This window comes from Lissotriton helveticus, chromosome 4_1 (genome assembly GCF_964261635.1).
Source record: "Lissotriton helveticus chromosome 4_1, aLisHel1.1, whole genome shotgun sequence".
NCBI lineage: Eukaryota > Metazoa > Chordata > Amphibia > Caudata > Salamandridae > Lissotriton > Lissotriton helveticus.
This window is the reverse complement of record NC_136063.1, coordinates 448,264,493-448,286,340: the sequence shown is the minus strand read 5'-3', so window position 1 is coordinate 448,286,340 and position 21,848 is coordinate 448,264,493. Positions and strand designations below refer to the sequence as shown.

The 21,848-nt window shown below is 41.9% G+C and overlaps 1 protein-coding gene across 1 annotated transcript in view; it reads right to left on the bottom strand.

Moving 5' to 3' along the window:
- CDH17 (cadherin 17) overlaps window positions 1-21,848 on the bottom strand; it is a 408,277-nt gene that overhangs the window by 116,143 nt on the left and 270,286 nt on the right. Inside the window, exons 9-10 of the mRNA XM_078687034.1 lie at window positions 20,111-20,261; window positions 10,517-10,741 (exon numbers count right to left, since the gene is read on the bottom strand). Coding sequence (XP_078543160.1) covers window positions 10,517-10,741; window positions 20,111-20,261 — 376 coding nt within the window. The remainder of the gene's footprint in view (window positions 1-10,516; window positions 10,742-20,110; window positions 20,262-21,848) is intronic.

Sequence of the window (21,848 nt, the reverse complement as noted above, 5' to 3'; positions counted from 1 at the left end):
CCATAATAGACTGCAGGTCAGAAATAGGGACCTAGTTAGGCCCGCTGGACAAAGTACCTTAAATCTTGCTTGTGGAGCATTGTGAGATCCCACGTGGAGGATGCGTCATGCAGAGGCTTTTCTGAGGAAGCTGTGGGACTGCGTTGTGCAGTCCTACGTCGTTATCGAGGATGCCATCGACTAGGGGTTTGGGATGCGAAGGCCTATGTTGAGACTGCATAGAGGTGGCACAGCAGCGGTTCCGAGGAAACTGCAGGCTGCAATGCAAGGTCCAGCTTCTGGGATATGTTTTGCAGCAGCAGTTCCAATGTGGCTGCGAGAAGATGTGTGGCATTTTATTGGTACTGTTCTCAGGATCACAGATGGGCTGCCAGAACACCTTCAAGCCCACTTCCAAGGGTCCGGGACTGTGGTGTCACCATTTTTGGAGGCAAAACTAACAGCAGGCAAAGTCCAGGTGCTGGGTTCAAGGTGGTTGGAGTCTTTTCTGTCCCCAAGACTCTGATCAGGAGGCCAGCCAACTAGCACTAGAAGTCACTCTGGTGGTCCTGGTTTCAAGATGGAGGCACAGTCCTTTTCACTCAGGCAGCAGCACAGAAATCCTTTTCAGGCCCAATCCTTTTCACTTCTTGCAGAGCAGCACAGCAGTCCTGCTGAGTCTTCCACGGGTCCAGAGGTGTAGCGAAGAGTTGGGTCTGAGGATCCATTTTTTATACTTGGTACCCACTTTGAAATAGGAAAGGGTTCTGGAGGTTTCCATCTCCAAGATGTGTTTAGAATTTCCTGTCTCCCTGCCCTGACCTCAGTTTGTCTGAGAACACAAAAGACTAGAGTCTGACCCTTTATGAGTGGGCTCAGACAGGGGCTTTGTGATGTGCAAGCATGTGAGGTGACACCTCCTCCCCCTCATTAAGTCGAAGATGGCCTATCCTGCCAACACTTATTCCACTTTGTCTCACTGCCTGAGAGCAATACACAAAGACCAACTGCCAGCTACACCTAGTCATGTGACCGAGGATACAGGCCACAGGCACCAAGTGGTTGGGACAAGAAAATGCTAACGTCCTAAAAGTCAGAAGTGACATCTTTCAAAATTGTGACTAAAATGCCAACTTCACATTTGAAGAGGGTATTAAATTACAATTTTTTAGGCACCAAACCCAACATTCCCATCTGCTACTAATTGAAAGTAATCATTTATTAAATATAATAAGATAACCCAATGTTATCCTATTGGAAAGGTGGGCCTTTCAGTAGTGAAAAAAGAATGCAAGAATTTTTCACTACCAGGACATGTAAAAGTTAAACATAAATATACTGCACCCTGCCCTTATATGATTTATATGTATTAAAAAGGAAGGTTTGAGCCTGGCAAAAGGTTTATTTTGCAATGAATTATGATTCCGCTGCACTCCTAGATAAATCAAATGTTCTTTATGGTATATTTGAACGAGAAGTCCTTTAGGGTGCTCAGGATAATGCTCTTACTGTCCAGAAAGAGCAGAACGTAAACAATGTGAAAGAACCCTGTAGGCACAGGGTGGTGGGACCTGAGCACACCTATCTGCTATAATGAACCACTGTAATCCAAAAAGAATTGTTCCAAAAAGTTTTATTCACTTTTTTTCTTTTTTTGAGTTGAATGTGTTCAAAAATGTAGCTCACATGCTATTTTTCAAATCATTGTCAAGTGATGAACACGTATCTATTTATAAGATGGAGCTTATCCAAAATGGTTCCATTCAATGCGGTAACATCATATATACATTTCCTCACCCCAATGCATTTTGAGCCCGGAGGCTCTTCATCAGGGGGTATCAGCTGAAAATCAAGTAGAATGAGAGTAGAATCAGTATATGAACCGGAAATGGGTGAAAAACTAACAAGCAAGAGATTCGATAATAAACTGCTGGCATGCAGTGCTTCAGAACTCTAAAACCAGATGCATCGGGTGACGGTACACATGCTGCACGCATAGATAAAGTAAAGTGAGCTTCGTGGGTGAAAACAAAAAGAGGTTGAAAAATGGGAAGATCGGTGAACTCTGTTGTCCTTGAGATTTTAACTGACTGCGTGAAAAGGTAAACACCCGTCACCAAGAGAAATGCGATTAATGAAATACAGTGCCCCGTGTATCCTGCGAATTGTGCGCAATATAGTTTTCAAATACGCTTACCGAGGTTTAGTGTGTAGAAAGGCGAGTCTCCGCAGGAAAACCAGTGATCAGGACGCCAGTAAACGCGAGTGAAACTGATTAGTGAACCGCGGTGGCGTTTAAAGAATTAGGAAGGTAGCAATGAAAAAAGGACTGGACGCGAGGGTAAAAGCAGATAGACATGAACAAAAGACTAACGTAAACACACCAAAGGGCTAAAAGACGTGTGTGACTGAAGGGCGAAAAAATAATAAAAATAAAACTGGGAAAGGACATGTGTGTGAAATATGAAACAATAAATTGAGGAAGAAAGCAGAAATGAGGAGATAAAATAAACATGAACGAAATAAAGAAGGAAAACCAAGAATTAACTGGGATGCATCTATGGTACAATACAGGTGAACCCATGCGCAAAAAAATGGATCAACCAGCGGGCTATAAAACTTCAAACTGTTATGCACAAAGTCATATAAAGCTGCTAAATTCCAGGCGTTCGTTGAGACCATAGGGCACGGTCGTTCCCAATGTAAAGATCCAAAACAGTTCTCTTTGTAGAAGATATTTTTTGGGGTCCAAGCCCTCCGGTTTGTTAACATTTTCAAGAATCAAAAACCGAATTTGGCTGTTCGTGTGGTTTAGTTGCGTGAAATGGGCAGACACGCAAGATTTTACATTTTTATTCCTAATGTTGCTTCTGTGTTCATTGAGGCGTGTTTTTATCTTGCGTTCTGTCTTTCCTACATATGGTAATCCACAAGGACACCTTCAAAGATATACCACGTTGGTGGAATCACAGGTGGCATTGGTTTTCAATGAGATAAGTTTACCAGAACTGGGATGGTTAATGTTTGTCCCTGGGATGATGTTATGGCAATTTTGACAGTTATGGCATGGGATGGTTCCTTTGAATATTGTGGGTTCCTTCTTCTGTGGTTTAATGAATGATCGTAAATTTCTGGATCTTTGATATGCGAATATAGGCATGTCTTTGAAAATATCATTGAAGTCTGGTTCTGATTGTAACATTTGCCAGTGAGTTTTGATGGATTTTTTAATCAGATGACTTTTGGTGGAGAATTTGGAGACAAATACGTTAGGTTGTGTATCCACACTTGTTTTCTCTTTAGGTTGCAGTAGTGTGGAACGAGCGATGGAATTAACACGTTGGTAAGCGTTGTTTATAATCCTTTGTGGGTACCCTCTCTTAGTGAATTTTTTCATGATGTTGGTACTGTCTCGTTCAAATGATTCATTGGTGGAAGCTATTCTTTTTGCTCTGAGAAGTTGGGAGTAGGGTAAATGGATTTTGAGACTGGATTGATGGAAACTGGAATAATGTAAATAATTGTTGCGATCGGTTGATTTGATGTGCATGGATGTTTCCAGTTTGTGATTTGTCTTGGTAATGTTAACATCCAAGAAAGTGATGTTGGAACTGTTGTATTGGTGGGTGAATTGAATTCTTTCATCAATGTTGTTCAGATCAGTGATGGCGAAAATGAGTTGTTCTTCTGTACCTGTCCAAATTAGAAAAATGTCATCAATGTAACGATGGTAAGTTTGCAGGTGATTCTTCCAATGTGGTACTGAGAGGATGTGTTCATTTTCGAAATCCTGCATAAACAGATTGGCATATGCCGGAGCGGCACAGTTGCCCATGGCTACTCCGGATAATTGACTGTAGAATTTGTTGTTGTATCTAAAATAGCTGTGCATTAAAGTGAATTCGATCAGTTCCATTAGAAAAATTTGCAGAGTTTGTGGTTTGTCAGTTTTCAACAATGCCGCTTCTACTGCCTGTATTCCTAGATTATGGGGAATCAAAGTGTAAAGGGAATTTACATCGATTGTACACAACAGAATGGGTATTTGAGGGTCAAAGATGACTTGACTGAGTTTGGCTAGAAAATCTGTGGTGTCTTGTAAGAAACTGGTCATAGATTTGACTGATGGTTGTAGATGACGGTCAATGTAGGTTCCAATTGGTTCATGGATTGAGTTTATGGTGCTAACAATTGGTCTGAATGGTGGTTTTGTCGGATGCTTATGAATTTTGGGAATCATGTATAGGTATGGAACACTGGGATGACTCTTGATAAGATAGTTGCGGTCTCTGGTGGTAATAATTCCTGAGGACACGTTTTTTTCAACGATTGACTGAAGAATAGCAGCATATTCTTTGGTAGGGTCTGATGAAATTTCTGTGTAGATGTTGGTCTCTGAAAGATGTTTTTGTACGCTGTCCAAGTAAAATTGACTGTCCATAATGACCAAGGATCCGCCTTTATCTGCGGAGCAGATAGTGATGTTCTCATTGGTAGCTAATTGCTTTAAAGCCATTTTCTCTTGGTTATTCAGATTTTGCTTGTGTCTTATGGGCAATTTACCAATTTTATTAAGATCTTTTTGTACCAAAGTTTCGAACAAGTCCAATATTTTATGGCTCACTGGAGCCATGAAGTTGCTTTTGGGACGTAGGTCTAAGGATGTATGTTCCTCCGCAATGGATGGAGTAGGACAAATGTTAGAAAAGAAATGTCTTAGCCGCAATTTTCGCATGAATTTGAACAGGCTGGTCTGAATTTCAAGGTCATTCAAGTTGTAGGTCGGGACAAACGATATCCCCTTCTGTAAAACTCTATTTTGAGTAGTTGAAATGGTCGTGCTTGAAATGTTTATAATTAAGTTCTGTGGCTCCTCGTCGACTGTGCAATAGGACGTTGCTGTTCTGTTATATTGCGTTCTCCGGGATCTCCGGTTGCATCTGTGCCTACCCCTAAAAAAGGAACTGGTCCAGTGCTTTGGATAGTGATTTGACTGGTAGATGCCACGCTTTGTGGTTGAAAGGTCGCCGAGGCGCCTCCTTGTTGATGTGGGGTTTGGCGAGGTGGAGGTCTTGGTTGTCGGAAGCGGGAGGAGTCATCTGAAGAGGATGTGTCACCTTCTGTAGATTTATTTTGTTGTGTTCTTTGTTGTCGTCTGGCTGCATATATCTCAGCCCAGTTGTACACCTCCCCCAATTTATAATCTACGGTGTCCCGTTTAAATTTGCGTAGTTTACGTTCATTAATTTCTTTTGTGTACTTTTCCAACTGTGTGTTAATGTCTTCCAAGGTTTGTTTTAGTTCTTCCCCAGTGAGTTTGGAACTCAGTTCCTCCTTAAGTTGAGTTACTTCAATGGTGAGATCTTCTAGCATTTTTGAGAGTTCTTCAACAATCAGTAAAATCAAGTCGAGCGAACATTTATTTAAGATCCCATACCATCTTTCAGTAAATTTGCTGTTGTTCTTGCATAACGTGGATTTTAAAGGAATACGTAGTCCTCTTGGTATTCTTGATACCTTGTGGTAACGAATAAGCGTACTAGCATGTAAACGCTGGTTGATCTCCCTTTTTGCTGCGTAAAGTAATTGTCGAATGTTAGACTGAATTGATCCAGTGCTAGAGCTCACACATTCCGGTTCCTGAACTAAAGTGTATATCCGTTCCGTGTCCTCTGTTGAAAATTCGAAAGTGTCAGCTTTGTTTGCTGTCAAGTTTGCTATGTCTGCATACGACATGCTGCTATACAAGTGGGTGCCAAAAAGCGGATTGGACAGAAGGGAATAACTGCAATGAATTATGATTCCGCTGCACTCCTAGATAAATCAAATGTTCTTTATGGTATATTTGAACGAGAAGTCCTTTAGGGTGCTCAGGATAATGCTCTTACTGTCCAGAAAGAGCAGAACGTAAACAATGTGAAAGAACCCTGTAGGCACAGGGTGGTGGGACCTGAGCACACCTATCTGCTATAATGAGCCACTGTAATCCAAAAAGAATTGTTCCAAAAAGTTTTATTCACTTTTTTTCTTTTTTTGAGTTGAATGTGTTCAAAAATGTAGCTCACAGGCTATTTTTCAAATCATTGTCAAGTGATGAACACGTATCTATTTATAAGATGGAGCTTATCCAAAATGGTTCCATTCAATGCGGTAACATCAGATATACATTTCCTCACCCCAATGCATTTCGAGCCCGGAGGCTCTTCGTCAGGGGGTATCAGCTGAAAATCAAGTAGAATGAGAGTAGAATCAGTATATGAACCGGAAATGGGTGAAAAACTAACAAGCAAGAGATTCGATAATAAACTGCTGGCATGCAGTGCTTCAGAACTCTAAAACCAGATGCATCGGGTGACGGTACACATGCTGCACGCATAGATAAAGTAAAGTGAGCTTCGTGGGTGAAAACAAAAAGAGGTTGAAAAATGGGAAGATCGGTGAACTCTGTTGTCCTTGAGATTTTAACTGACTGCGTGAAAAGGTAAACACCCGTCACCAAGAGAAATGCGATTAATGAAATACAGTGCCCCGTGTATCCTGCGAATTGTGCGCAATAACATTAGTTTTCAAATACGCTTACCGAGGTTTAGTGTGTAGAAAGGCGAGTCTCCGCAGGAAAACCAGTGATCAGGACGCCAGTAAACGCGAGTGAAACTGATTAGTGAACCGCGGTGGCGTTTAAAGAATTAGGAAGGTAGCAATGAAAAAAGGACTGGACGCGAGGGTAAAAGCAGATAGACATGAACAAAAGACTAACGTAAACACACCAAAGGGCTAAAAGACGTGTGTGACTGAAGGGCAAAAAAATAATAAAAATAAAACTGGGAAAGGACATGTGTGTGAAATATGAAACAATAAATTGAGGAAGAAAGCAGAAATGAGGAGATAAAATAAACATGAACGAAATAAAGAAGGATAACCAAGAATTAACTAGGATGCATCTATGGTACAATACAGGTGAACCCATGCGCAAAACAATTGATCAACCAGCGGGCTATAAAACTTCAAACTGTTATGCACAAAGTCATATAAAGCTGCTAAATTCCAGGCGTTCGTTGAGACCATAGGGCACGGTCGTTCCCAATTTAAAGATCCAAAACAGTTCTCTTTGTAGAAGATATTTTTTGGGGTCCAAGCCCTCCGGTTTGTTAACATTTTCAAGAATCAGAAACCGAATTTGGCTGTTCGTGTGGTTTAGTTGCGTGAAATGGGCAGACACGCAAGATTTTACATTTTTATTCCTAATGTTGCTTCTGTGTTCATTGAGGCGTGTTTTTATCTTGCGTTCTGTCTTTCCTACATATGGTAATCCACAAGGACACTTTAAAAGATATACCACGTTGGTGGAATCACAGGTGGCATTGGTTTTCAATGAGATAAGTTGACCAGAACTGGGATGGTTAATGTTTGTCCCTGGGATGATGTTATGGCAATTTTGACAGTTATGGCATGGGATGGTTCCTTTGAATATTGTGGGTTCCTTCTTCTGTGGTTTAATGAATGATCGTAAATTTCTGGATCTTTGATATGCGAATATAGGCATGTCTTTGAAAATATCATTGAAGTCTGGTTCTGATTGTAACATTTGCCAGTGAGTTTTGATGGATTTTTTAATCAGATGACTTTTGGTGGAGAATTTGGAGACAAATACGTTAGGTTGTGTATCCACACTTGTTTTCTCTTTAGGTTGCAGTAGTGTGGAACGAGCGATGGAATTAACACGTTGGTAAGCGTTGTTTATAATCCTTTGTGGGTACCCTCTCTTAGTGAATTTTTTCATGATGTTGGTACTGTCTCGTTCAAATGATTCATTGGTGGAAGCTATTCTTTTTGCTCTGAGAAGTTGGGAGTAGGGTAAATGGATTTTGAGACTGGATTGATGGAAACTGGAATAATGTAAATAATTGTTGCGATCGGTTGATTTGATGTGCATGGATGTTTCCAGTTTGTGATTTGTCTTGGTAATGTTAACATCCAGGAAAGTGATGTTGGAACTGTTGTATTGGTGGGTGAATTGAATTCTTTCATCAATGTTGTTCAGATCAGTGATGGCGAAAATGAGTTGTTCTTCTGTACCTGTCCAAATTAGAAAAATGTCGTCAATGTAACGATGGTAAGTTTGCAGGTGATTCTTCCAATGTGGTACTGAGAGGATGTGTTCATTTTCGAAACCCTGCATAAACAGATTGGCATATGCCGGAGCGGCACAGTTGCCCATGGCTACTCCGGATAATTGACTGTAGAATTTGTTGTTGTATCTAAAATAGCTGTGCATTAAAGTGAATTCGATCAGTTCCATTAGAAAAATTTGCAGAGTTTGTGGTTTGTCAGTTTTCAACAATGCCGCTTCTACTGCCTGTATTCCTAGATTATGGGGAATCGAAGTGTAAAGGGAATTTACATCGATTGTACTCAACAGAATGGGTATTTGAGGGTCAATGATGACTTGACTGAGTTTGGCTAGGAAATCTGTGGTGTCTTGTAAGAAACTGGTCATAGATTTGACTGATGGTTGTGCCTACAGGGTTCTTTCACAAAAGGTTTATTTTGCCATTTCCAAATGGCAGTGTAAAACTGCACACACAGGCTGCATTGGCAGGCTTGAGACTTGTTTAAAGGACTACTTAAGTGGGTGGTGCAATAGCTGGTGCAGGCCCACTAGTAGCATTTAATTAACAAGCCCTCTGTATATGTTGTACCGCTTTACTAGGAACTTACAGGTAAATTAAATGTGCCAATTGGCTGTAAGCCAATTTTACCATGTTTAGAGGAGAGAACACATGGACGTTAGCACTGTTGAGCAGGGGTGAAGCGCACAGAGAGCTAAGGCCAATAAAACAAAATCATGGAGGAGTAAGGCTAAATGTTTGGAGGAAGACCACCATAAGGCTGACAGATCTAACAGTACTCATGAGCCTCAATTATGAGTTCTTCATAATTGTATTGTTATTTATCGCATCCAATGAATAATGATACCCTGGGGTTTGTTATCACATGCAATAAATAAAGGAAATTATGAGGATTGCCCTCACAATGGTACATAACATGCAGAATCTGGTACTTAAATCATAATGTGCAGATGTTGATGCTTACCGCACCACAATCTGCATGTCCTGTTATTTCCAGAGTCTTTTTCCCCAGCTAAATTTCAATAGATTTGACCTGTCAAAATGAATCAGAGGAAAAATTCAACTGTTGGATTTCTCTGACCTATGTATAATCCTGACACCCATCGAAACGGGGAACAGCGTTTACAACGCAATTTTTACCACGCAGTACCTTTACCACGCAACTTTTACAACGCAAGCGTTACAACGACTTGCGCTGGGTGGCGCTGTAGGATAGGGAATAGTTTAATTTACTATCCAACTCCTTCCCTACTATCCACGGGGACTGGAGTTGGAATAGTAAATTAAACTATTCACTATCCAGCGCCCCCAACGCAAGTCGTTGAAACGACTTGCGTTATAAAACTTGAGTGGTAAAGGCATGCGTTGTAAAAGCATGCGTAGTAATGACATACATCCATCGAAACAACGGTTTGGACAGATGTCAGATGTTTACTCACCACTCATAATTGAGATCTAAGATTTCTCTGTCTCCCCACCCTCTTACAAGTGTCTTTTGTAGCTCTTTCTTTATCTATGGGCAGTGTGTCAACAGCACTTGGTCGTGTATCTGTTTGTATCTTTCTTTGAGTGACTTTACAACTTGTACATGTGAAATTTTTTCCTGTTTACATCTCTCCTTTGAGTGACTTTACACCTTGTACTTTTGCAACTTTTTCTCTGTTTGTATCTCTTATGTAACTCTTGTAATCCAAAGTCCCTATGTATCGCAACTGGTTCTTTTGTAAAGCACTCTGACACCTTAGGGCAATGTTCGCGCTATATAAAATCGCATTAAATAAAATAAAATAAATTATTACATTTTGTTGCAACCCTGGTATATTCATGAGTCTTTTTCTTCTATGCAGCCTCTGCTGGTGTCACAACCTGAAGCCATCCCTGTTAAATGCTAGATTTAAACCTAAATGGCCCCAGTTATGGATGGACTGCACCTGTTAAAATTCAGAGCATGGGGAGTGAAAACCAGCAACCAAAAGGGTAGAAAAATGCCAGGATTAAATGTAGAAACCTGTCAAAGGTAAGGAGCGCTAAGCCCTTAACTTGACTTTGCCAGCTGTAGAATTAAATGGAGAGGTGTATCCAACCCAACACCTCATCAGCAGTGCTTGGCCTCTGGACAACTAGATCAGCCAAAAGTGGGCAAACCACTACATTTAAACAATTTGAATCATACCCTGGTCAGGATAATTGAGTACATACTTAGAGGTATAGCATTACAAGTAGTAAAACATATTTGTTGAACACAGTATAACTCTTTTGTGAGGTGCACTTTGATTGTACTGTTCAGTATCAAAGGCCACAGCTCTCAAAGTTTGAAGAAACATTAGAGACAGTGCAAAAGAAGATCCCCCAGAATAGCCTAAGAGCTGTACAAGTTATCATACAAATAGAAAATGTAGGCTCTTAACCTGTGGTGCTTGGCGGAACAGGTTCATCAGACACCTCCACTGTCACGTTGTATTGAGATACTCTTTTCTTCTGGAACTGAGACTTAGTCAGCTGCAAGGAACTTGTGAAATCTTTGATGCTGAACATGTTATCTTCTGGATATTTAGGAACCTGGTCCAAGACCCTGAAGTGCAAGTTCTCGGGCAAGTCCTGGTCTGAAGCAACCAGGGTTCCAATTATGGCTCCTAAGGGGAAAGAAAAAATCAAGTTAGATCAGCATAGAACGAACCAACTATTTGTGGTTAATCATTTCTTTGAGTGCCATTTGTGAAGGAGGCTGAGGACACATTAAGGTTTCATGTAGTTTCCGAATGATACCTTTTTTATGCACGAGAGGCTAAAAGTAATGACTTCTGAATCATTACTTCCAAATCTAAACACATAACTTGATTCACAGAGAAAATTGAATGTTTACACTTTGTGCATGTGTAATATATTATGAAAGGCCAGCATCATATCACTATGACATTGTCCAGAAGGCAAATGCATGCACCAAAATATTGTAACTAAATCAAAATGTGTAGATGAGAAGGGGCAGGGTGTCATTTTCATGCAGAGAACTCTGGAGTATATTATCAAGAACCTCGTTAAAATTATCGCCTCCTGCCGCTAAAACAGCGATAATGGGCTTGCTAATATGCGTTATAGAATTACAATAGAAGCCCAGGTTAGATGTCCTGCACATCTAACTGGGCTTCTATTGGAATTCTATAACGCATATTAACAAGCCCATTATCGCTGTTTTAGCTGCAGTTTCCTGTCGCTAAAATGGCGATAATTTTAACGAGGTTCTTGCTAATATGCCCCATTGAGTTTTATTCCAAAGATCCTGATGTAAGGACAGAGTTGGGCTGAAATCCTTAGAGAATATTTACACAAAATGACAAACCAAAAGGATATACTTGGATTTTGATGGATTTCACTATGACATAAGCACTGCTCCTATTATAGCAGGCCCAGTCTGATTTGCTCATGGCTAGACCCTTCCTAGTATTGCATGACAGACTAGAATGCGTCCGAAATGATTCCTATGTGGTGAGATAAAGCTAAGCCTTCCATCGATAGCTGTTGTGTTTATCTAAGCGAAGCGCTGTAGGTGTGACAGGGATGCTCAAATGTGGGTCCCCATGTTCACTGGGCCTCCAGGCTCAAGTAGTATCTCACCAACAAAAGCCCATAAGGGGGTTTTAGGGTTGTTTTGGGGAGAGACCTGGTCTGCAAGTTGGGGGAGCACTGTTCCTATCAGGTCAGGACCAATTGTGATATTCATCTGGCTGCTCCCTGTACAAAATTGCATAATGAGCAAAATAATGATCGGAGTAAAATGCGGCCTGATTGAGTACCTGCATTAAATTGAGCATTCCTTTTTGTTTTTCTAAGTACATTTTCACTCTATATAATCTTTTGGGATAGCGCAAATACCATCTAATGGTTTATAAGCTTCAACACTAAACTTTCGGTAATCTTTTTGTCGAAATTTGGGTGCCATCATAAATATTTCAGCAGAACCTGAAAAACCAAGAAAATTCTGATTGATAAGAGCAATGCAAACCAATAGTCTTCCACTAATAACGATTTATGGCTTTCCTTGTTTTATTGTTAACAGAAGACCTACTTTCTCTACAAATTTCAAACGGCTTCTGCTAGGAAAACATGTTTTGAGTTAGGAGGGCGAATAAGTTAATCTTTGTGATAGCACTGAAAAAATTGAGTGCGTCAGATATTTATATGCTATTTTAAGCTGGTAAAATTGAAGCTATTTTAAAGTATCACTTGAAAATAATATAAAATGTGACAAAATAAACAAAAGACTATTGGTCCGAATTCAGGGACTGCAGGGCCTAACATGCTAATGTGGTGTAAAAACGCCATATTATGTCATGGTCTGCACCTGATAAACAATAGATGAAATTAATGCGATTCGAAAAGGTTGTCCTTCCGGCAGGATCCTACCGGGGGTACCTTCTGCCGCAACTCGAGATACTCCACCCAGTGGGGTGTTACATTGTGTTTGGGGGTAAGCTTGAGGGGAGGGATGTGGCACTAATAAACCTCTACACCCCAAACCCAGAACCACCAGCCTTCCTGATATTGCTCGCGCCCCGCCTGTCTACTCGTCTACATTACCCTTGGGTGGTTGGGAGGGATCTCAGTTGCATAGCTGACGCATCTCTTGACAGGTCTCACCCTCCCTTTCCTACCTCGCCAACGCACGCAGTGGCCAAGACCTTCCATGGTTGGAAAGGGGAATGGAAATTAATGTCTGCAGAGCACATAATCCCCAGAAATAGGAATGCTCCTATTAATCAGGCACGCATAACCTGTTTGTGCGGCTGGATGTATTTCTATGAAGAGGCCAATATGTCAAGGGGTAGTGCACTCAGACTACCTTGCCAAAACGCATTGAGACCACAATCCACTCTTGTTGGAGCTTCTCTGGGAGAATCTCTGGCCAGTAGTCAACAATGGGGGGAACCGAAAGAGCAATTTTTAACGGGGTCCAGTGTAAGAGCCCTAGTACTATAACAACATAAGAAATTCACTGTTCCCCAGAAGTGCGTAGAGTATGGTGTAACCAAGCAAAGTGGAGAAAGGGGGTGGAGGAAGCGGGGGAATCCCCCTTTCGGAACTGAAACCCTCACACACCCAGCAAGCTAGGTGTCATGCTTCATCATTTGGGTTTTGCTCCTCGTCAGACTGGCACTGCAATGTCTGACGGGCACCCATAAAGTGGCTCTTTACCGGAGATTTTTGCTCCTGCCAGTTGGTGCATGTGGGTATGAGGGCTTCAGGAGAAGTGTAGACGTACGCTAAGGTGATAATTAAAAAAGGGTAGAAAATCCACGGCGAATTTTTAATGATGTGGTTAACTACCTTACTAAAAACAGTGAGGAGAAAATACACGCTGGTGCAAGGATCCAGCAGTGTGTGTTCTACCTAAAGGTCGACATGTTTCATGCTTATGGAGCAATTCGTCAGGACCTAAAAAGAAAAAATTAGTGCTACACAGCAAGGGAAGGGGCGTATACTATCTTCCACTTGAAGTAGGAACGCAGGCCGGATGGTCCTGCGATGCCTTAGTGGGACCTAAGAAAGGACGACAGAAAAGACGAAGGGTCAATTCTCGATACAATCCGTTGTCGTGGGAGGTCACCATAGCTTGGTTACTATATATCTGTCAAAGAACAGGAAGTGTGGGGACAACAACTCTGTTCAATAAAACAATAAAATCAGGGAAAAGTAAGCAGAGGCAATGTGCACGATTAACTGTAGGTCACAGTAAAATCAACGGTTATAGGTATTTCAAGGTTCTCACCCTACTAAGACCAAAGACGGGCGTTGACGGTCATCTCATGTGTGCTGGCACCCAGGTTGTAGGTACCTTAGGAAGAAGGGGAGACAAAGGTATAGGTCTATGTATTGTGCACTGCGACATGGAGGCCGTGGATCGCAAGCACAACATGGAGGAAGCGCTGTGTTGCCCCAAGTCACGTTTACTCAAGGCACTCACTGCTCCCGATAGGGGTACCACCAAGTACGCTCAATTGCCTGTGCTCAAAAGGGTCGTGTAACACCCAGGGGAACGCGAGTCCGCTCAGTCAAGCCCGTAGCACTGGGCAATGGCGAGGGCAGCAACGCGGACCACGCTGTGTCAGCAGGAACCCAGAGCACGGGGAGGCAATGAGGGCCATCCTCCCTAGGGCAAGCAAGAAGGTTTTTTACGCATCCGTGCTGGTAACAACCCCACACTCAAATGTTTGCGACGGAGAGGCTGCACAAAGGTCAGTATTACACGCAGGAGCCCCCCGGGGGGGGCAAGCTTACCTGTCCGCAGGTCGGACGACACCAATTCACCTACCCGCACGTCATGGTTAGAGAGAAGCCGGAGCGGTGTACGTGCAATTGTCTCCGTCTTTTAACCACTAGCGGAATCACTCTCGTAATCCCTGTCACGTGTCGGGGGAGTTCAGAGGGGCCGCGCATGCGCGGAGACGGGGCATGTCCGGAGAGGCTTCGCTGCAATGCTAGACTGCGGCCAACCTCAGTGAGGCGGCCATGTTGCAATGTACAAAAGGTCACTAAGTGGCGTGTGGGGGCCAGGACTCTGTCTCAAATTGGTGGAAGGTAACTAATAAAAAAACTAATAAAAACGTTGCTAGTACAAACTTTACTAGTGAAAGCAGACCCCCTAGGTGTAGCGGGTGGTCTGGTTCTGATAGCAACGTAGTGGTCTCATCAAGGCAATGGTGGGTGAAGTGTATGCCCACAAAAATGAAGCAGCCATGTGGCAGTATGTAGAAGTCATATTGTAACGTCTAGGGGACAATGGAACCGCCTCAAAAAGGGGAGATGTAACTAATAAAAATGTTACTGGACAAAACCGATCACCGAGTTTAACGGGTGGTCTGGTTCTGGTAGCAATGTAGTAATGTTAGCTATTGTCGGTGAAGTCTTAACCCCATGTATGTAAGGCGGGGGAGGACACGCAATGTGCTAACAAATGTCAGAACACCACTCTTCAACATAAGTAGGTTGCCAAAGTCATATGCATTAGGACTGCACCAAATGATGACGGAATGTTGAATGATTCAAACATTCTCCCCCAGCCAAGAGATCTGGGTTAAATCCATTGTTCTTTTGCCCACTATGCCACCCCAGTATGGATCCAGCCATTTGCAAATCAGTCTTGACCCTGTGCCTCATGGAAACAGTCCAGACCGAACTGCCGAAGTTCCTAGACTGGAAACAAGCATCCTGGGACCGGTTTCGGGGTATATCACCCTTCATCAGCCAGGCTAGCTAGAATCCAGTGGCGCAGAGAGCAAGGGACCCACATCTGGGCGTACCCGTCCCACTTAGGGCGAAAAGTGTAACTGCAAAAAATGATGGGCGGAATGCTGAAAGATTCAAACATTCTCCCCCAGTCAAGAGATCTGGGTTAAATCCATCATTCTTTTGCCCACTATGCCACCCCAGTTTTGACCCAGCCATATGCAAATCAGTGTTGACCCAGTGCCACATGGGAACAGTCCAGACCGAACTGCCAAGCCTGGTCCTCCCTGGACTGGAAACAAGCATCGTGCGACCGGTTTTGGGGTATTTCACCCTTCATCAGCAAGGCTAGCTTGAATCTAGTGGCACAGTGAGCAAGGGACCCACATCTGGGCATACCAGTCCCACTTAGGGCGAAAAGTATAACTGCAACAAATGATGGACGGAATGCTGAATGATTCAAACATTCTCTCCCAGCCAAGAGAAGTGGGTTAAATCCATCGTTCTTTTGCCCACTACGCCACCCCAGTTTGGACCCAGCCATATGTAAATCAGTCTTAACCCTGTGTCAGTCTAGCTTGAACCCAGGGCACCATGTCTGGGCATACCCATTTTTGTATTTATTACTGTAGTGTCCAAGAAGGTTAAAGCAGCAGTCAAATGGTCTATGCAGCTGCTAATATTCCCATCAGGATATCTACACATTCCAGCTATAAATCGGCCCTTTTTAAAAGACTTTCAGTCCTTGGTAGATAAGATTTGTGAAGGTTTGGATTTTAAAGACAATCTGTCTATAATGAAACAAAAGGTCTGGTTTATTTTGAACATTTTGCTTGATACCTAGGGGTGGCTGCAGAAGTGTCAGAGGCTTACATAGCAGTGAGAAGGCACTTCTGGAGGAGCTCTTCGAAGGTGCATTCAACACAGAAAACCATGTTGATGCATTTTCCTTTGCAGGAACTTAATTGTTTGGTAATCAGCTGGAGGACATGGAGAAGAAATCAGCGGAGGACAGGAAGCAGTTAGCCTCAATTAAGTCTGTCTCAAGAGGACGGGGTTTTGGCAACAGGAGAGCATTTTGTCCTGCATCTACAGACAGAGGGGCTCAGCCCATTCCAGGCTGTGGGTCCCTCTGGGTGGCAAGTCCCTGCTTCAACCAATCCACCCAATGTCCAAGAACATGACTATCTGACATCATCCAGCTCTCAAGTAGGGGATCACTTAAGAATGTTTGCTGGGTATTGTCAATTCCTGACAAATGGGTGGTAGAGTCTGTTTGTATGGTTACAGAGTAAATTTGTTCTTCTTCTCCTCAAGAAACGTCCTGACGCACTCTTCTTCCAACGAAAAGGCTAGCTGATTAGCACTGTTGGGGAGGATTCAAAAGTTGATGGACAAGGCAGCTATTATTCTGGGGCTGGAGGAAGAGCTGGGAGAAGGATATTATTCAATCATCATTCTTATTAAAAAATCGTCATGCAAGTTCTGGCCCACCCTCAACTTCAAAGCTGTCAACAAGTTCATCCCTACCAATCATTCAAGATGCTGGTCCTTGAATCAATGCTATCATTGTTGAAAGTGAAAGACTTACTATCCCCAGTAGATCTGAAGGATGCCTTCCTACCCGTGCCAATGAAGAGAGAACCCCTTAGATTCTACACTTCATGTTTCGGAGAACCATTATGAGTTCCAAGTGCTTCTGTTCAGGTAGGCATCTGCTCCAAGAATCTATTCAAAACTATTAGCCCCAGTGTTGAGTAAAATGAATGCAGAATATATTAGTGTGTTGTCCTCTCTGGATGACTGATCGACTTCTTGGCCTTTTTTTAAGGCCAAAGAGAAGTTCCAGGCAGTATGCAAGATCCTTGCAGACTTAGGCTTCCTAATAAATTTAGATAAATCGAGGTCTGTCCCATCACAGAAGATTTTGTCATCTTCAGTACTTCCCTGGGACAGGTGTTTCTTCTAGACTACAAAAAGTAGAGACTTCAGTCTCATTTGTCAAATGTACTGTTGAACTCACAAGCATCAGGCAGAGAATGGTTGGTGATACAGAGGGACATGGCGTCTACCCTTTCAATTGTTCCTTGGGCCCAACTGCATTGGCACCTGTTAGTACATCACCTCACCACCTACTGGAATCCTGAATTTCAACACTTTGAGGTATTGACCCCAGGCTTCTTTCAGTTAGTGTGAGGACTACGTTGGTTACTTCTTTCTCTGTCCTTGGCCAATGAGTCTCCCTTTCTTCTTCCCACACCGAAGGTGCTGACAACAGATGCCAGCAGGAGGGAGTAGGGAGCATGTCTGGAGACAAGCAAATCCAGGGCATATTTGCTCGTCAAAACCTGTCGAGGTCTTTCAATTATAATGATCTAAAGGCAGTCTATTCAGCTCTGCTACATTTTGCCTCAGAGTTGTTGGATCAGGTGGTCATGATCCAATCTGACAACCAAGCAGTAAAGCATATATAAACAGTAAATTGAGATGGGGTCCCCATCACTGGCCCATCAAGCGCAAGAGATTTGTTCAATGGGTAGAGTATCATCTCCAGGCACTGCATGCAGTATATCTTCAGGAAGGGAGAATTTACTTGTGGATCACTTTAGACGCTTCTTCCCTCACTTGTCATCCCTAAATTTGGATCACAACTATTTCCTCTAGATAGTGCAAAGGTTTGGGATCCCATTGCTGCATTTTTCATATGGGAGGAGAATGCCCAATTTCCAAAATTGTGCAGTGTCCATCCAGTTTCGAAACCTTGGGCATTAGATATGTTTTCAATAACACACCCCAAACAGATGCTTTATGCGTTTCCTCCAATTCCTGTAATCCCTCCTACCTCCAGCCCTCAGTCCAGACGGTCTTGACTCCAGCTAGGGCTCTGGGGCTTGAGTGGTTAAATCTAGAATCCTTGGGTTGTTCAAGAGACGTTGCCCGCTTAATCCAACAGTCTAGACACCTCGTGAATCTAATACTATTTGGAAGGCATTGGAACTCTTTTTAGTTTGGTGTGTAAAGAGATCTTGAGATAGAGTTACTTGTGATCCACTCAAGATGTTGGATTTCCTAATGATAGTAATGGCTGCTTCTACTCTTTGTTGCCATTGGGCTGCAGTAAGAGTGCTCAGAGAAAATGATTTTCAGCATATAGAAACACTTGTTTATAGACTACGTAGAGACGTTTTCTTTCTGAAAAGACCAGTTATTCATTCCCTTAATCAATTTTGGGATTTATCTTTGGTGATAAAATGTTTGTAATATAATTGTAAGCCCATGCGTTCAGTGGTTTTATAGTTTTTGTCTGGGGAAGTACATTTTGTGGTAGCTATCTGTTCCAGGAGGAGAAGTGAGGATGTGGTCTGTATTCTGACCCACGTTCATTGTTTTTTTCTCCAGAGAAGGTAATCCTGAGATCTAGCCTGCCTTTTTTGCCTAAGGTCCATCCGAATTTCATTCTTCCCAGAATTTGATTCTGCCAGTATTATTACCTTGTCCAACTTTTACAGTGCAGAAGGTGTTGCATACTTTGAACTTACATATGGCACTATCTATTTATGCCCACAGAACTGCAGCTTTAAGGAAGGTGCAGCCTCTGTCTGTAACTATTGGACTGTCTAGTCGACGTTTGAAACCATCATCTGCTACCCTGAGTAAATGGTTGAAGCAGACCATTATTCCTTCTTATGGGAATGAGGATCAGGAGCTGCCAAGATCAGCCCAGGGACGATCGACTAGAGGCATGTCTGCCTCATGGGCGATGTTGAAAGGAGCCTCGATGACGGACGTCTGTATGGCAGGCACATGGTCTTCTCCGCATACTTTCGTAAAACATTACCATCTCCAGGTGGGGGTTGAGCTTCAGCTATGTTTGTGGAAAAGGTTCTGAATGCAGCTTGCATTCCACTTCATTGACATCATTTCTTGTCATTAAATTATTTTGGGTGGCACAATGTTTGTCTTTGCTAATTTTCTACTTGACTAATTACCCTGGAAAATGTTTCACCCAATAAGGACGAAAATGAGGAACACGGACGAGGATATACTGGGCTGGTTATATACTGATCTTTATTACTCCAAGTTCAGGTCATCCTCCTCACAGTCCTACGTTAGCTTCCCAGCCCTCCTTAGTTCAGAGGTGCAACCAGAAAATGTCTAATGAAATTTTGTTTCAGCAGAAAGCTTGATATAATTAGGACGTTTTGTGGGCTGAAATCTGCTACATGATGTCTTCTCAAGAAACAAAAGTTGTCAATTTGTGTAGTTTTTTTTTTTTTTTTTTACTTTGGTAAACTACTTCTGCTCTCTGAAATGTAATCTCCCCCAGTAAGCACTGTAAAGAGGAAGATCTGAATTCAGAGTATTGAAGATTAGCGGTAAGTAACCGGGCCTATTCTGATGTTTGTAGGAGCAAATTCACCTGGATAAAGGTGAATTTCATTTGCTTGTGGCATGTAATAGCACTGGAGCATTCTGAAGTTACTAGGTAAGTAAAAAGGAGGATGAAATGCAAAGCAATTCAGTACGTTTTATTGTTTTCCTGTAGATTTACATTTGCAAATCTAGGTTATAATAAAATTCACGAAACTAGCAACTCAGTTCAACCTACGACTGAAAAAAATGAAAGAATGAATACCATTTATAGAGAGTATATGCTGCCCAATGCTGCAGTTTATTTTCATCCTGACATGCACATACAGTAAACCGCAAACTGCTTTCTTAATCTGGTAGAATAAAAAAAAATAGCAGATGGGTAAGGGGAATTAGGTGCTATTTCTTACCAATGCCTTCATTTTCTTGAACTTCAAATCGAGTCAGGGCGTTTTCACACACCGGTGGATTGTCATTGATGTTCTCAACATTTACTACAACTTCTACTGGTCGTTCCAGCCAATTTCCATTCTTATCTTTTGCAGATGCAAAGAATACATACTGAAATTTAAAAAAATCGTATCAGAAAGTTCAAAGTTACATGTTAATCTTAACCGTGACAGGTCAGTATGTATGCTAAAATAACCATTCATGTCAATGCTATTAGGATAGAAGTAATTTGCAATCTCTCAGTAGTTCCTAGTGGCACAATATTTTGCTTTTCAATAGAGCACTAAAGCTCTATGGAAGCTGCTTTTCCCGGTATATTACCCAAGGTGTTGAACAACGTTTTTTTCATAAATGTGAGTTGACCACTTGCTTCAGTTCACCATGGACTTCGCTACTGAAGATAGAATGGTTTATTTATAGGTGTTTAGTTGGTCAGATGGTAGTTTATACCTGTTTAATAGTGTTTTACTAGACAATGATCATTGGTGTTGGAGATATGGCCTGTATTATCTTCACTAGTGAGTTGCGTAAATTGCTCCATTCTTAATCTGTCCATGATACTTACAGCACTCTACGCCTCATGTACTGAAGGTTTTTGTGGGTGAAAGCGTGTGAATAAGGCTTTTTGACTGCAAAACACTTTTTCATAATATGTCCCTTTTATGAGTCTTTCCAATTCGTAAAAGGTATTTTGCCACCCTTTACGAATCGCAAACTGTAAGGGGCGTGAAGGAGGTGATTCCCTACTCTGTGCAAGTCACTTAGGGACATATGTATGAAACTTTGGTTTTGCGATTCTCAAATAGCGAATTTTAGAGAATCTCTATTTGAGAATCGCAAAATGCTATGTATGTAGGATTTGCAAATAATTTTGCGAATCCTATATATTCCTTAATTGCGAATCGCAAATTGCAATTCATTGCTATGGACCTAGAGGCCTATAGGAATCAATGGGAAGACATTCTCAATTTGCGATTCTCAATTAGAGAATCACAAATTGAGAATGCAATTTCAAGGGTGACAGGGTGTCAAAAGGGCACCCTGTTGCACCCCTGAAAAGTCCATGGCAAAGTGCATTTTTCAACTTCAAGTTGGTGGTAATTTGCGATTCCTTAAGGCCAAATTGCACTTTTTCTGTGCTTCTTACATTACATTTAAGGAATAGCAATTTGCAATTCCTTAAATGCAATTGCAAAATAAGGTATCGCAAATTTAGCGATTCCTTATTTTGAAAGGCAGTTTTCCTTTCATACACACCACTGAGCCAATATTGCGATCGCAAAACGCCGAAAGTCTGCGAATTTCGGTGTTTGCGATTGCAATTTGGAATGATACATATGGCCCTAATTAATGTATCAATGGTTGGTGCTCTCAACTGCAGTTGCAAAACATTGAACAGTTACCTCCTTCCCTGCTGGGGTGGTAACCGATTCGGAAATGGAAAGTAATCCCTATGAGCCAGCTTCCATTTTAGAAATAATTTTGAGATGTCTCAGGGGTGCAGGTGGTGGCCCATGGACTACAATGCCTCCTCCCACAGGCAATGAACGGGCAATGGTGTTTAAGTTTTTTATTGTTTGTAGTTAATTAAAACCTTTACAATTTTGTCGCATAAAAACAAATGATTTAAAGATAAAATGTACAAACTGACAGTATGGTTAAAAATAAAATTTTCTGTAATGTCTATGTAAGTAATAT